General features: G+C 36.9%; 1 protein-coding gene across 2 annotated transcripts; it reads right to left on the reverse strand.

Annotated features, from left to right (window-relative positions):
• Nucleotides 1–3,669: 3,669 nt before the first annotated feature.
• oprd1b (opioid receptor, delta 1b) lies at nt 3,670–17,712 on the reverse strand (the record flags this gene model as incomplete). Of its 2 annotated transcripts, XM_082149409.1 has the most annotated exons (5): nt 16,403–17,712; nt 11,471–11,521; nt 10,001–10,197; nt 4,992–5,344; nt 3,670–4,214 (listed from the first exon to the last, which is right to left on the reverse strand). In XM_082149409.1, the coding sequence occupies exons 3-5, from the start codon at nt 10,165–10,167 to the stop codon at nt 3,670–3,672; spliced, it is 1,065 nt and encodes a 354-aa protein (XP_082005535.1). In that variant the 5' UTR covers nt 10,168–10,197; nt 11,471–11,521; nt 16,403–17,712. The 2 variants fall into 2 exon arrangements, with proteins under 2 accessions (XP_082005535.1, XP_082005534.1); XM_082149408.1 differs by lacking the exons at nt 11,471–11,521; nt 16,403–17,712 and having other exon boundaries at nt 10,001–10,525.
• Between the last annotated feature and the right edge of the window lie 105 nt (nt 17,713–17,817).

Raw genomic sequence — 17,817 nt, forward strand, 5'->3', positions numbered from 1 at the left:
GAAGAGCCAGGAGCCATTTTTTTTTTTTATAGAACTCAGATTGTATTCGTCTGAAAGACGAATCATATGCCATGTCATATACACCTAGGATGTCTTGAGGGTGAGTAAATCATGGGCTAATTTTCATTTTTGGGTGAACTTTGCCCTTTAAAATTAAAATCGCACTATTTTTATGTGTCCCTTTAAATGGAAATGAGCTGGTGCTCCTGGTCCCCTTTCAAGAAGAGGGCGGAGCTTCAAGAGCTCATGTAACAACAAAACAGGACAATCTCTCACATTGAAAATGTCAAAAGTTGTCAGTAGTGGTGTTCAGCCTTGAACCGGAGTTGGACAATAATGCCTCCTGAGCCAGAGAATATATGCTACATGAAGAAAGAACAGGTGTAGTTTAGTTTTAGCCTGTTGTAGCAGACCCCGTCCGAATGATGGCCAAAACTTTACTGATGAGTTTTATGAAGTTTATTGTATATCACACAAAAGATGAAGCATCTGTTTTCATCTGCAGAAAATCACAGTAAGAGCTGAATAAAACACAGTACTAGAAGTGTGTATTAAAGGAACCCTATGTAAGATTGTGGCCAAAATTGGTACTGCAATCACTTTCAAATTACTGTAGAGCGGTGTATCCCCTCCCCCTCCCCTGACTCGAGGTTGCCAGTTAGGCTGCAGGATCCAGCAGGAACGTAGGCTGCTACAAGGACTTCCAATGGCAAGTGACGAGTCCTACACGGTATGTTTTTTTTTCGGACTTTGTCACAACGTATTTCGGATTCATAACAAGGTCTTTTAGGTTTCGTAACATTAGACATTTTTTTATCCAACACTTTTGTAGCTGCAGATGTGGTAACTAGAGCAGAGCTGGCAACCCGGATGCCGAAACACTACTGACTTTGTGATTGGTAGATAGGTGGAGGGAGGGGCATCAGGCCAAAACACAACATCAACATCAGTTGAGGGCTGCAACTTCACTTTTAAATGACAATATCCTGGCTGGACTACTGTTGTCAGTGATATAAGTATTTGAAATGAACATGATTTCTTAATGTCTAGTGACATATCAGGGCCATTTTATGATTCATTGAAATACATTTCTTACATACGGTTCCTTTAAAGTCTTACCCATAAACTCTCTCTCCCTTGCATTATCATCAACATACACAGCGAAATACACAAAACAACTCGTTACAACTAACAGTAAACAAATATATACAGACCTTATGCCTTTTCGAGGGGTGCTCAATAAACTGGTAAACTTTATGTATGTAAAACAACTCAGATGAACTGTAATAAAGTATGTTACTACTGTAACCAGTATGGCTCCGGAGACTATAAGCTGGATCACCAACAGTTGGTACTGACAGTGTACTACTCGCTCAGGGCGGGTCTATGCTAATACGGCAGAGTCCGTCAGCAGTCTTGGGCGGGGCCTGTACAAAGTGACATCACTTTGCCCAGAATCTGCGAACGGCTTGTTCTGAGACACTGCTTATGATTTATGTGGATTAATTAAAAGGAGTGGTTGGATTTTTATCCATATAGGGTGGTTGTTTACACCAAAGTCCCTGTCAAGGAAAATCTGTTCACTCTCCGGCCGTATTTGCAACGCCTCCGGGCAGCTATTTCGGACATCTAGGACCAAGTCCTATCTATTTGAATGGCGGAATCCTAAAAAATCTCAAAAACTGCTTGCTGAACTCACAACTAAATAACATATTTCAAACAGCAATAAAATCTGACATGAACTGTCCCATAAATGTTGTTTCTTATGCTCAAATAGCATTAGAAAAAGCTTATTTTTCAGGCTAGACCAGCCAATGCGCATGTGCAGTCCTAAGCACGTGTCTCAAGTTTCTATGGGAACCGGAACTTCTAACAGCAGCTGCAGTGACGTAATGACTTTACCAATCAGCGATTGGCTCTATTACTTAGAAGGCAGGACGTATTCCGCCATATTGCGTGTTGCAGTTTCTCTACAGTTCAATATCTACAGTTCTCAGACTCTCTGCCACGAGGGAAAGTGCGTACGTCTGCTCAGACCCTGACATGGTGCTAAGCACTTTTCCACATCAAATGCCTTTTTTCACACTCGAAGGCTCCAGCTGCTTTATTCAAAGCACTTATCCAATATATTGCAAAATGGGGTCTATAGGTTAATGTCTGCTGAATGTAATTATGTAAAAGTGCTTGAGTCTCCAACCTTTACAAGTACCTGTGGAAAAACAGCTTTTTTGGGTCTTTTGTGTTATATTTTTACCAAACAAAATGTAAATCTTTAAAACAGCGTAAAGGGTGAAAGGCTTATCATTCAATATACGAGATGATGAATGTATATTTTAGATACTAAGGCACACTCAACATGTGGGAAGTGAAAATTGTTGAGATAAAGGTTATTTTTCCCAACACCCATGCAATCTACAGAGAAATGTTAATAGGCTACTTAAGCTTTCACACTGACAGTTCAGATAATTGGTGACGTCTAATTTTCATGCATCCATAAAACAATGTATTCATGAGGAAATATGCAACAGTTTTGCCAAAGTACATACAGGTTCTACAGAAAAGTAATACTCACTGCTAATATATAAACACATTCCTGACTGGAAAAAGTTTGTTTATAACAGCTCAAGAAACTAAACTCCTTTTACAGCAAAACTTACATTTAGAATAAGACGCTAATATCACAAAATCAATCGTTAGATGTGGATTTGAAAAAGTTCAAAAAACTGCACTAATAGCAAGGATTGTTGCAATAAATACTTCATAACAAATAACTAAGAAGAAATTATCAAAGAGACCCTCTGTGATAAACTCAGAATATGTCTAAATACTGTACACTTCATAGTCAAAGGTCATCAAACACCTTCACTAGTAGCACAAAATTACACATTATCAAGCACCATGAAATGAACAATGTGTCAAGAGTTTATGTAACAGTGTATTTTAACAGCGATCCTAAGGAAAGTATTCTGTCATCCAAGCAAAACTTTCCTGCAAACCTTAGGATAAAATTTTAGGTCCATTCTCTGTATCCGACACCTGTCTTTCTCCATATATCTTTATCCTCAGATTGAATGGATTTGGATAAAAGCGTCTGCTAAATGACTAAATGAATGAAATCCTTTTATTATGGAGTGGAAAAAGACTATTGTTCATTTTCATTGTTCTGTGAAAAGTGAGCATTTTTGTCTCTTTAAATGAAATATCCATCATACAGCTTATTTTTGTTGTATGAGAAACTGAATTTGTGTATTCAGTACATCGTTTGTCCCCAGTAATGTATTTCAATAACAAGATCCCAAAAATCCCAGGGAAACGCATTCACTTTTATTTAAAAATCCAATTACGGGAATCCACTTTGATGGCTCATATACCACAAATAATTGCAGATTTCCTATTGACCATTCCAAGGCCACATTTTGTATGTTTTTTCCACTGCATGATTAGAATCTTGATGGTCCAAATATCTAATTTCCTCACTTTGGAAAACATTTAGCAGATTATTTTCCCACAAACGAACCAGCATTTTGCCTTTCTGTATATAAGCTTGTTGCCAACTTTTTTTAACCTCAGAGGAGTTTAAAACTCAGTGGTGGAGATCTGGGTGACCTCAGACTGCAGGTCTTTCTGTGTCCTTGGTTGCGTACCAGAAGGCATCTGGTCCAGGTCTAGTCATGCGGGCTGCTTCACTGAATCAGACTTGCCGCACACTGAGATGGGCTCTCTCGTGGCGCTACGAGCTCTGGAAAAGCTGCTGTGCTTCATGCGGGAACAAAAGGGCACGCATAATTCTCTGAAGCACCTCTTGAAGTTTTCATCCAGGAATGCGTACAAGACCGGGTTGAGGCTGCTGTTCATGTAGCCAAGAGCAATACACAGGTGCCAGCAGGTGACAACGACCAGATTCTTGTTGTTGATCTCCACCACAGTCCTGACGATGATGAAGATATGGATAGGGGTCCAGCAGATGATGAAGGCTGCAACCACCACCAATACCATGCGGGTGATACGCCGGAGGTTCCTGTCCTTCTCTTTGGAGCCGGACAACAAGCGCACACTCTTAAGGCGAAAGATCATCAGGCCGTAACAGATGGTGATGACCAAGACGGGAACCACAAAGGCAAAAATGAAAACACAGATCTTGGTCACAGTATCCCAATACTGCGGATTTGATCCTGGGAATTTCAACATGCAGACCGTTTTGCCTGAGAATATTTCTGTAAAGAAAAAGATAAGAAGATTTGTTAATTCTTAAGTAATTTCTTGATGCAATTTACTGATCCGTTGTTTTGTAATTCCATAACTATACATTTTTTATTTAGTATATGCAAGCTATATTATTACGCCAGGGGACGACAAGTGACTCCCTGTGTCAGAATATGCCTACTTCCCTACTATATAAGGAATAGGCAAAAAAGATTATAAAGTGCATATCTGATAGATGCTTTACTATCCCATGAGGCCTCTCAGAGGAGCTGTGAATGGCAGTGAAGCAATGCGACGCAGGCAGGTCACATGATTTTGACAACATGAAGAATAGTTTGTTCATACTTCTACTCATATTCATTCTATAGCAATACTGTTTTAACGGCCGCAAAGTATGTTTCAAACCAAATATAGAACCTAACAGTTTGCAATTTCGGTGCATCAGTTAAGTGAGTCATTGAATTCAATCAACCTATTTTTTAATAACACTGATTTCTTCAGAACCCGAAACAAGCAACTATCTTTATGAGCAAGCGTTGAATCATTCATTCAACCGATTTGTATAAAAATAATGAATCATCCACAGCGAAACTGTGTATTGCTCGGAGAGCGTTAACTAATTCAGCATGGTTTTGTTAAAAACGATTTTGTTAGCAGAGCAAAAATAGACAAAGTACGGTAACTAGCAATTTTGGATCTAAAATATAAGTTACTCAAAATTAACATCTCGTTTATTGTGCTATGAAATCAAATACTTCTGTATTTTCCCCCACTAACTTTGTCCTCACCTTTATCTGTCACTGTAACGGCCATAACCATGACTGGGATGCCGATAGCAGAGGAGAGAATCCATATGCAGATGTTGATGATCTTTGCTTTGACAGGCGTGCGGAAGTCCAGGGCTCTCACTGGATGGCACACGGCAATGTAACGGTCCACACTCATCATCGTCAATGTGAAAATACTGGTAAACATGTTGTAGTAGTCAATAGCCATGACCACTTTGCACAACAGCTCACCGAATGGCCAGGTGCCCATGAGGTATTTGGCACTCTGGAAGGGCAGAGTACTGGTGGCTAATGCATCGGCCAAAGCCAGATTAAAAATGTAAATGTTGGTAGCTGTCTTCATCTTTGTGTACCTGTTGAAGAAAAAAGAGAAAAAGTCAGCCTGAGAGAATCAGCTACACAAGCACATCATAGTTTTTGAATGTCGATCAGCTGCACCTGGGTTTGCAATGACGATATGAACATTCAAGAATTCAGATGCAGACTAATGATAAATTGGATGCACTGATTGTACATGATTTGAGGCTCTTCTCACTTTTTCCCTTTTCATTATAAATATGAGATGATTAGCATGAGCAGATATTTCCATTTGTGGTTCATCATCATTTAACACCCTTCTAAACTGTATTCAACGTTTATTCCAATAATTAAAATGTTAACATTAAAATAACTTATTATAATATATAAATATATGAAGAGTTCAGATGCAAAAGCCTCTAAGTGCCATCTGAAATTTTCTTCTAGAATGATCATTTTTATCAAGCTCGTATATTTAAGTTCAGTAATTTCACTTAAATGGCAATGAAATTACCTATTAATTGTCATTTAAGTGAAATTACTGAACTTAAATATACGAGCTTGATAAAAATTATCATTCTAGAAGAAAATTTCAGATGGCACTTATATATATATATATATATTATTATTATTATTATAGGCTATAATGGCTAAACAGCTATGTATATGGAGAAATAGTGAAAAGGTGTAGTTACAACATCTACCATCAGGGGCTACATGCTTTCATTAAATTAAGGTGTCTCAATATCATACAATAATCAGCTCATAATGTTCTCAGTATTTTTAAAATTAATAATGGGCTGATGAATGATAGGGTTGCCTATAAAATGATGCAAATAGTTACTTAAGAAAAGATCAATGCCAAAGGCAAAAATTGTAATCCATTGATTATCCTCTCTTTGAGATTTGTCTGGAGCCCACACAGTGATCTCTTTTGAGGACTTACATTTGAAGTCTCACAGCGCTGAAGAGAGAATACAGCACATCCATTAGTGACACTACAGTTTATTCCTCTCTTTGTACATGGCTACACGTGTATAGTGAGATGAATAAATCCATTATTATAAGTTCCATTAAGTCTTTTGTACTGAGTACATAACATGTTTTGTTGTATATCCATGACTCATGTTTGCATCTCCTGTTTTACACTGGTCGCTAATTCATAAGGAAGTACTGGTTTGCTATGCTAAATTTGTAGCATTGCCATCAATCACGTTTTTCATGCTCACATGGAACACATTTCTGCAACAGGCCTTGTTGTTTAGATATTGACCTCTGAAAGGTGTGTGTGTGTGTGTGTGTGTGTGTGTGTGTGTGTGTGTGTGTGTGTGTGTGTGTGTGTGTGTGTGTGTGTGTGTATATATACAGTGAGGAAAATAAGTATTTGAACACCCTGCTATTTTGCAAGTTCTCCCACTTGGAAATCATGGAGGGGTCTGAAATTGTCATCGTAGGTGCATGTCCACTGTGAGAGACATAATCTAAAAAAAAAAATCCAGAAATCACAATATATGATTTTTTAACTATTTATTTGTATGATACAGCTGCAAATAAGTATTTGACCACCTGTCTATCAGCTAGAATTCTGACCCTCAAAGACCTGTTAGTCTGCCTTTAAAATGTCCACCTCCACTCCATTTATTATCCTAAATTAGATGCACCTGTTTGAGGTCGTTAGCTGCATAAAGACACCTGTCCACCCCATACAATCAGTAAGAATCCAACTACTAACATGGCCAAGACCAAAGAGCTGTCCAAAGACACTAGAGACAAATTGTACACCTCCACAAGGCTGGAAAGGGCTACGGGGAAATTGCCAAGCAGCTTGGTGAAAAAAGGTCCACTGTTGGAGCAATCATTCGAAAATGGAAGAAGCTAAACATGACTGTCAATCTCCCTCGGACTGGGGCTCCATGCAAGATCTCACCTCGTGGGGTCTCAATGATCCTAAGAAAGGTGAGAAATCAGCCCAGAACTACATGGGAGGAGCTGGTCAATGACCTGAAAAGAGCTGGGACCACCGTTTCCAAGGTTACTGTTGGTAATACACTAAGACGTCATGGTAATCATGCATGGCACGGAAGGTTCCCCTGCTTAAACCAGCACATGTCAAGGCCCGTCTTAAGTTTGCCAATGACCATTTGGATGATCCAGAGGAGTCATGGGAGAAAGTCATGTGGTCAGATGAGACCAAAATATAACTTTTTGATCATAATTCCACTAACCGTGTTTGGAGGAAGAAGAATGATGAGTACCATCCCAAGAACACCATCCCTACTGTGAAGCATGGGGGTGGTAGCATCATGCTTTGGGGGTGTTTTTCTGCACATGGGACAGGGCGACTGCACTGTATTAAGGAGAGGATGACCGGGGCCATGTATTGCGAGATTTTGGGGAACAACCTCCTTCCCTCAGTTAGAGCATTGAAGATGGGTCGAGGCTGGGTCTTCCAACATGACAATGACCCGAAGCACACAGCCAGGATAACCAAGGAGTGGCTCTGTAAGAAGCATATCAAGGTTCTGGCGTGGCCTAGCCAGTCTCCAGACCTAAACCCAATAGAGAATCTTTGGAGGGAGCTCAAACTCCGTGTTTCTCAGCGACAGCCCAGAAACCTGACTGATCTAAAGAAGATCTGTGTGGAGGAGTGGGCCAAAATCCCTCCTGCAGTGTGTGCAAACCTGGTGAAAAACTACAGGAAATGTTTGACCTCTGTAATTGCAGACAAAGGCTACTGTACCAAATATTAACATTGATTTTCTCAGGTGTTCAGATACTTATTTGCAGCTGTATCATACAAATAAATAGTTAAAAAATCATACATTGTGATTTCTGGATTTTTTTTTTTTTAGATTATGTCTCTCACAGTGGACATGCACCTATGATGACAATTTCAGACCCCTCCATGATTTCTAAGTGGGAGAACTTGCAAAATAGCAGGGTGTTCAAATACTTATTTTCCTCACTGTATATAGCTAGAGAAGCAAATCGTTTTTTGTTGCTGTTGTTGTTTTAATCAAAAACCTTAATAAATTTGTTTCTGCTGTCTTGTCTTTTAAGGACACTTAGATATTTTTACTGGGAAACCAGACAAAAATACCATTTAAAAATGGCTTTTTTGTGCAGTGTGAGAAATAATGGATTAAAATGAGGGGGAAACTTTGATGTAGATGCAATCTAAAATGCATTCATATCAAGTTCTCCGTCTGCAATTGAAACTTTAGGGGGAATTATTAATGAGTTCTTTTCACACCAGACTTCCTATTGTACAGCTTCATCCTTCCAGGCTGTATAGTGTCTGATACACTATAATACTCTCTTCTGCTATATATTTTTTTATGTCTTCTCAAAGGTAGGCAATCCAGAGATTCTGAATATGATTAGTCCATTCAGACTTTCCCTCCTAGGCAATGGCTTTGCACTCTTGAATATAAGTGCTGTGAATAGATAGAAAGATCTGAACCACTCGCTTGCCAAGGGCTCTATTTATATTCAAAATCTTTTTGGTTCCCTTCCATTTTCTTTTCCAAATCGAGCTGTAAAATGCATGTTCACTTTAATAGTTTAGTTTAAATGTATCAATGCAATCTAACAAACACAACACCTTTAGCTGAATTTCCAAGGTTATAAAATTTTTTTTTTTTTTTTTTTTGGAGTTCCTATTCTGTTGATTTCCTTACAGCGTTCTAATACTTATTTCATACTTGGAATGCCTGAAAGGTATTATAAATAGAATGCTTTATGTGTTTATTTAAAAGAACTCTGATTAGTTCTTTATAGCTGTGTGAAATGGTTTTATACACTGTAAACTTGGGGTTAAGGAATTTGGGGTTCTTCAGATAAAGAAGATTTTGCAGAACCTATAGGCATTTTAAAGGTGCCTCAAAAGACCCTAGTCAGGGTAGCAGTATATACATTTTTTTTGACAAGCATGAAAACAAGGCTGTGAGCGATAGAAGTGGTGTGTTAAATTTTTTTTACAGTGTTTAGGGTTCTTACAGGAACTTATGGGTTTAATTTTTAAAAAGTTTCTTGAACTTTTAGAAAGGGTGCTTAGAGGTTCTACATTGGCCATTGGGGTTGCCAGGTGGTGATCTGAAATGTTGCCTGGAGTATCTTTTTATTTTACAGTGATAAAACCAGGATTTACAAACATGACATCATAACTCTGATAAGAAATGTAGTTTTCATTTTATTGCAGAACATTTTAATAGCTATACACTTATTATATAAGACACTTCAAGAAGAATTGTGATTCATTTTTAGCTTAATGAAGCCTTTTGTGCGAAATAGATTTTTTTTTTATATATAGGCTATAAGAAACCCACCCTGGCTTTGTGATCAAAACCTCAATATAAGGGAACTCTCCATCCTCAGATGAGCACATCACAAAAATCTTACTCCTCAGCTTTGTCTTTCATCTTCTCCCACTTGATCAGATTGCAGTCAAACTCCCATGTCCAACACATTCTCTTTAGGCTACATGCTATATATTTCCTGGGTTCAAATAGGTGACGCTATTTATCTTTCTCTTTAGACTTTGTGCACTTATTGTACAGAAAACCAGCAAAGTTTGGGCTAAGATGGTCATTTCTCAGTAGCTATTAATGGCAAGTGGTAAATTAAATAATGAATGATTATCCCAGCTGCAGAGACTTTTGAAGTAGGCCTAGGCTACAAAGGATATTCATTGAATAAACTACTTCTCTTACCTGACCACACCGTACATAACCAGGATATTTCCAAACAGTCCCACCACGCATATGACTGAGTACAGCGCGGTGATGCACACAGCGATAGCGACCTCACTGCTGCCTCTCACCGCCTTCGGCTCGCTGCCCTTGCTCCAGTTGGACAGAAGTCCCGCTGGTTCCTCCATAAAGCTCGAGTTGTGGAGAATTAAAGGATTCTGTTCGAGAACATCATTAATCGTTACTGTTGGAGGCTCCATTATGCGCTTCCCTAGTATAATGCCAAACGTCTTCTAATGTGACTCAAAAACGGGAAGATCTTAAACGTATATCGTTAATCTAAAAGGTATAGAAAGATATAGAACAGCAGATATAAGGACATCAACTCCACTGGTCACTTTACGCAGCTCTCCTTTTCTCTTCTCCTCTGCTCGGGAGCGCGCACTCGACTTCCAACTGCGCGCGCTGCTGTACATGCGCTCGTACTTTCTCCCGAACTACAAACCATGTGCATAGTGGAACACACTGAAAATCTGCGCCACACACACAAAAGTGACACCCGACATACTGTAAACATGCATTATAGCTATGCTATTTACTATTATTTGTTATATGTTTCCATTCCACTCTCTTAGAAAAAAGGTTAAATTTGGGTTCTTACCCATAGGGTTCTTGACTCAATTTTAAGGAACCCTTTATGTCAAACAGGTACATGTCTTCAATGAATGCATAATGCTTTTTATATTTAAAATTATTTAAATATTTCTAGTGATATTTACACGTGTTCAATTCATAACTTTTAATCAAAATAAAAATAATTACAATTTATTAAAACTACATTTTGTTTTATATAAAGCACCTATATTTTTCTTCTATAAGCATGTTGTTCAGTTAAAGAGATAAATAAAATTTTGTGGCTTATAAGTTCTTGGCCTTGCTGCTTTGAGGTGACACATTTGTCAAGATTGTGATTTTGTCGAGCGCTGCTCTTGGCTTCGTTTCATGAATAACAGGGCACCATCTGGAGGCTTTGTATTTAAGTCAAGCTGTTACAGCATGTTGTTTTGGTACCTCTTAAGACATTATTAAGTTCATTCAACTTGCCAGAATTCTACAGTACATGTATTTTTATGTTAATTCAACTCATTCTACATCAATGCATAATACATGTCTTATTCTTCATAATAAGTGACTTACATTTAGATGTGCTAGGAGGCACAATTATTAAGTTTGACCCTCGGGGTAAATTTGCAATTAGCACACATTTTGATAATGGAATCCTGTTCAAATGATTACACGATCAGTTAAATCAAAAAAGATTCTTCACCATTCTGTGGCTTCTAATCGCAGCGGTTATGCGGAAATGAAATTATATAACAGAGAATCAATTTCAAGCACTTGACAATATCCTCTCTGCATGGCTCTGGCTCTCTACTGTTACAACATTGTGCTTTTTATCCAAAATTTATGATTAGCGATGTTAAAAGTTACCTTTTGTATACGCTTTGTATCACTCAGGAAACGGGATGATTTCTCTGGAGCCTGTTAAAAGAACAGATCAAACAAACAGAGATAAACAAAATAACAGAGTGCTGTTTTTATAATGAAATGTTATGCAACGCTTTCACACAGCACAGAAATCTTCCATGATTTAAAAAGACTAAATGTGCTAGAAGATTTCTTTTGAGTGAATTATCTAGTTTCTTAGTGCCATGAGCATGTCCTAATGAGAGTGAAATTACATTTGACTTGCATGACATTAGTATAAATGAATGAATCTGTATAATGGATGTTAGACAGTGAATTTCAGAGGAACCACAAGCTTACATCTGCACTCAGTCTGTTTTGCTTCATAGGTCACCATTTTAGCTGGCCAGTAGACATTTAAACTGAGAGAGCATCTGTTGTTACAGATGGCTCGATAAATATGACTTGATGAGAGAGATTGGATCATTAACTTGCCTAGACAACTCCAGTTCTTCCCAGACAAAATATTTCTGGAAGTTCTCAGTACACAGCCATCATTTTTTACTCCTTTTTTATGATTTAACAGTTACCAGTTCTACCTGTATGCATGTGTGATTTATGTCGGGTTTGCCGAGACCAGATGCTAAGCTTGGCCACAAACAGATTGAAGTCTGCTTTAGCCTGACAGGTCCAAGAGCCAGATGCACACATTAAACCATCTGATCTTTAGCCAAACCGTCATTTAGTTGTGACTGAACTGACCATATGCCATTTAGAGAAAAATATGACGGAATATTGGCAAAATAAAATCCTGAGCCTTATTATATTTAAAAAAAAATGTATCTAAAATTGTCGACGAGAGAATGAGAAATGTTTCTTGATCTTCTGACTGATGATGTGATTTTAATATCTAGCCACAAAAATGTAAGCCTTGCCAAGAAAGAAAGATCACAGTGTGTCACCAAGATGGGTGTGAAAAAAACAGTCAAACTGTAAAAGTTTTATTTCCAATATAACACTGTCTCTTACTTTAACTTAGAATAAATATAAGTAACCACTAGACTAGATCAAATAATACATACAGAACAAAACAATTATATAATAATAATGCAATGCATATATTAAAATAATGCATGTATGCAAATCTGAGGGAAATGTTTAATGCAGGTTCTCAACCTGAGAACAAATTTGTAATTGCAGCTATTGCTTTGAATGCTTACACGTCATTTCAAGTGCCTTTGGATCAGCACTTGATAATAATAATCTGATTATTTATTCTTTCTTTAAAATTCAGGCCTCATTAAAGCTATTTATATTTGGAGTGGATACAGGATTTCAAACACTGAGTAATACATATATATATAATGGATTTAATTGACCCATATAGTAATATCTGCTGTTAAATGTAGGTATATTTTCTTTGAAGTGTGGTTAAACGGATCATGTAATGCTGAAATATTACGTATTGGATTGTTATGAAGCCTCAGTTCGCCCAAGAATCAGTGCATGATAAGATGGCTGGTTTGCTTAATTATCATTAATGTGAAGGACAGAACAGCCACGAATGCCATTAGCATCTAATCAGTGTTTCTGCCTCTTGTCATCAAGCCAGTGGGAGTCTAGAGTGAAACATTTCTGCTGTTTATTGGGGATGTTCATTTAAATCAAAAATGAAAGAAAAAAACTTGATACGTTTTTTTATTTATTTTTTTACCAAAAAAATAACATCTGTCTAACTGTTCCTTTCTTCATTGTTTTTTCCTCCAAGAACAACATCCTTGGCTAAAAGTCTGTTGTTAGCATTCTGTTCACAATTATAGTTTACAAGGCTGCAATGCATGTCAAAATAATACGTAACATGTACTTCCCATTTTTCTCTCTCCACTCTCTCCATTACAAGTTTTTGTTTTGTTATTGTTTCTTTCAAATGGATTTTCCTTGGAAAATACAGTACATATACTATACTGTAAGCAAGTCTAACAGTGAGTTAAAAGTTTGATGGGTCTTTTTTTTATTTTATTTTTTTGAGGGGCTGGTGGATTAGATCACGGGTGACTGGTAGATTAGATTGATGAGAGTAGCCAGCGGAGCCTTCTGCCCACATATTGGAACAGATCTTCTGACAGCCATTAACACTTTGAGACTGAGAAATCTGTCTATCACCTCTCATTATCATCCAGATCTGACCATCCAGACTATGATGAGCTTCTGCTGTAGAAATACACTCACTCTGCCTTGTCTTTCAAAGGATTTAGATCGGTAATATATATATATACACAATACTTATGGAATATATAATATCTTTGTCTTCCAACCACACACTGCCATGAGAATAGTTCTAACTGTGCTTGCATTTCATTGTAACATCCGTTGTGAGCTATTGCATTTCTGATGAATGCATATTGGCCATCTACTATATGTGCCATCACTGTTTTGATAAACTAATAATACATATTTCCTAAAGAAATTACATGAACATCATAGCCAAAAAAAGTGAAGCGGGGTTATATATAGAACCCTAAGATTCTTGACTCAGTTTGAAAAAATAAATAAAACTTTATGCCTAAATGGTTCTAAAAATAAGGAGAAATGTCTTCAACAATTGCATAATGCTTTCATGTTTAAAGGGTTCATTCTAGTAATAAAGTATGTTTACAAGCTGTTTAATTCAAACACATTTAATTACAAAATATATATTTTATTTTATTAAAAAATGTATTAAAACAAAATCCATTAAATCAATTATCATTTTATTTCAATAGTCCAATTTAGGCATGCCACTAAGTAACTTTGCAATTATATGTCAACTAACTCCCATTCATTTGCAGCTTCAGTTCAACTAACTCTCAGAGTATTGGTAGACTGTTGGTTAGGGGAATAATGTAGTAGAATAAGTTGATATGTAGTTGCAAAGTTACTTATAGTCAGTAGAATGCCTAAAGTGAACCATCAAAATAAAGTGTTATGATGATGCCATGATAGGAACCTCTTAAAAGGTTCTATATATGAAGGAAGCACCTGTAGTGCATACAATGCAAACAACCTAAATACTTTAGCACTTCAACTGCGATTTCCAAACCATTCCTAAAATTGTTATAAAAAAAAAACAACTGAATGGTTCACTGTCTTTGAGTGTAACAGCAACTGTATATTGTTCGATTGTAATATCTCGGTTCTAGCAATATACATTTCAGAAAGCATTCTTGGCACTGACATATTTCTCTATTCAGGGAGAATTTGGGGGAGGGGGGAGTCAACTCATGACCAACATCCTAGAATCATCACTATAGTGCTTTTCTTTGTTTGCATCTTTTGCACTTGTTTGCAATGCAATCGTGAATCATCTTCGCAACCATCTTCTACAGGTCACAAAATTTTGCCTTTGTTGATGCTGCTGTAATACAGTTAATGCAATGACAGTTGAAAAGACGCCCATGGCAACTCATTCAACAGAAATGTGAGATGTGTGTCAAGGGTAACTGGCTAAATTGTGTTTTTTTAAGTTCTTTCGAGAGCAACTTAGTTCAATTATTTGGATCTTTAAAAAGCACTCTGGTTTGTTTTGAATTTCACAGCGTCGCCTTCTCTCCTGCCAGACTCGAGAATAAGCCTAGTCAAACTCTGACAATTTATTACAATTATAAAAAAAATAAAAAAAATCCCTTAAATGATTTTGAGTAACACAAATGTATTTATCTTCGATTTTAGATGCGTCTAGGGAAAAATAGGTTTCAATATTTTATAAAGATGAGTGGGCACTAAGAGCAATCATCCACCTCCTAAAGTCATGATGGCTGAAGTCTAATGGAACACATTAGATGTTTGATAGAATGAGTCTCAGTCCTTTGATACCTCTGCAAAAAAATGATCCAAGAGGTCCTAATGGATTCTCTCAGTAAAATGTAGTTGTCATGGGAACAGCTGACTCACTTCATTCTCAGCAAGGGGCTAGAGTTCTAAAGCTGATTAGTTGTATGTGTGCTATATACAGATTTTGTGGACAGATTTTTTATTTTTTTTAAAATATAGTTTGTTTATTGAAATACTCCAATTTTTTTCCCCCAAATCCGGAGGACATAACATATCACATGCTGGCTGGAGCAATCGTTAACTAAGGGTATGTTTAAGACGAATTATGTAGGCTACTAAAAATGGAAACGTTTTTTCTTTGAGTTTTTTGCATACAGACGGCAACTTTGTCAAAACAATCCTCATTCACACAGATCCACGAAAACGACTATCTGTATTCTGCCAGGGCAGTTGGTGATGTCACTGTAAAAAATAAAATAAAAAAACTACACAGACTGAACAAATAATATGCATGATTCTTCACCATTTTCACAAATTTGTGTATTTTGTTGTTTAAATGGAGACGATAACGGTATCGTTTTCAAAAACTTGCACAGTTTGAACCTTTTCAAAAGTTTGTGTTTTCAGGCCCCCAAAATGCCATTGTCGTGTACATTTACGGCCAAAACGCATAGGCCTACTAAGTTTTCTATTAGTTGAAAAGGTTGTTGTGTAAACGGCCCCTAAGATGATGACAGCTGCGTTTGTTTGAAAAAAGATAGCACACGTTAGCGGTGTTAGCACACGAGACATGAAAGTAGCGCCGGTTTCATTTAAGCGGACTAATACAGCTTTGTCGTCGATGATGGAGAAAAGAAAATGAGGAAATATCAGAAAGCTGGACGACGCTGACCAATCAGAATCAAGTATTCCAGAGCTGTGTAATACATTAACATAATAAACATAACTCTAAAAAGATGTATGGGGAATACAAGTAATTGTCGTGAGGTGATCCTGACTAAAAAATGTCAATTTGGCTTCTTTTTTTTCTTTTTTTCTTACCTTGATGTGTTATTGTGTTCATTTGCATTTTAACCTCCTGATGCTTACAGCAATACTGGCTATCTAAAAATCTAAGCATCAAAATGACAAGAGGGGCTCTCTTACCTGCAGGGTATCCAATTATCTGCTCAAGCCTGAGAGAAATAACTTGTGCCTTCTAGAGAAAATGAACACTGCATAGCGCTGGCATAGTTATCCACTGCTTCATGCCATCCTCTCAGTGGCATTTCCTTTTTACCAAAGGAAATACTGTCAGAAGCCGAACATCCATTAACAGCATTTAATTCAATTTGTTTCTAATGAGGGGGCACCCTGGTAAACTGAGTAATGAAACTTGAGTGAAGATTCAGGGCTAAAAGGGACAATTTCACACAGAGTTACTCATCTCATTTCAAACATAGTGCACTGAGGATAGCAGAGACCAGGGTACTTATTAAACCCAAAATGTAGTGACAGGGGCATCATTAGCTCGGCTAGAAGTGCACGAGTAGGAAATGTCCATGAATAATGACACACAGGGCAGACTTTGACATGCCAGTGAAACAAATTTCCCACAAGTATAGATGAGGAAAGATGGCTCTCATTCAAACTCTAGGGGTCCTCGTTTATCAAAGTCATAGGGTACAGCAATCATTTATTTCTATTATAAAATAATAAACATTTAGTTTTAGTTTTACAAATATAGCATGTTTTAGGAATAATGTGAACAACTGAGAGTATGGATTGCATTGTTTACTTATATTTAATTTACATATGTTAACTATATGGTATAGCCAAATTGGACAATTTAACCATCTGGTGCTCTTTGGTCATTTTTTACCAAAACTTTTTTACATTTTGTTTGAATTTTTTACTTCATCGGAATGGTACGAAACTTGGTAAATTTGGCACTTGCCATGTGATCACACACACGAACAAAAAAGATTAATGGACATGATTCGAAAAGGTTAAATGGTCCTGAAAAAAAAGTCTCCTCTAGACTCCTTTGAAATTTTGGTACTGTGCCCAAACAAAATCTTTTTAGAAAAAAAGCTCAAATTTGGAACACAGCTTGTTTAGATTTATGGCTATGAATTTCTTGCAATTTTAGAGTAAAACATATTTTGGAATCATATAAAAATTTAAAATAGTATTTTTTGTGCAATTTTTCAAAACAATAACCGTAACATTTGTCTAACTTTTTTTGGGTTCACTTTTTTCACTTAATAATCGGACAAGTGTCATCTTTAAAAAGAGACCATACTTAAGTCTGTGCTCCAAAGCATTCAAGATTTATGACAGTTTAAGTTGGGAATGTCATTTTCATTTTCAGGTCAATGCTCAAAAATGGAATAATTGGATTATAACTACTGCATTAATATAATTTAGTACCAAAAAATACAAAATATAGTACATTAATTGAAATAATAATAATAATATATATATATATATATATTTTTTTTTTGTGTGTTTTTTTTTGACTGCCATGCGAAGAGCACCAGAGGGTAAATCCAGGAATTGACTCTGCGTGTCCTGTATGT

This window comes from Leuciscus leuciscus, assembly GCF_965113295.1.
Source record: "Leuciscus leuciscus genome assembly, chromosome: 20".
NCBI classification, from domain to species: domain Eukaryota; kingdom Metazoa; phylum Chordata; class Actinopteri; order Cypriniformes; family Leuciscidae; genus Leuciscus; species Leuciscus leuciscus.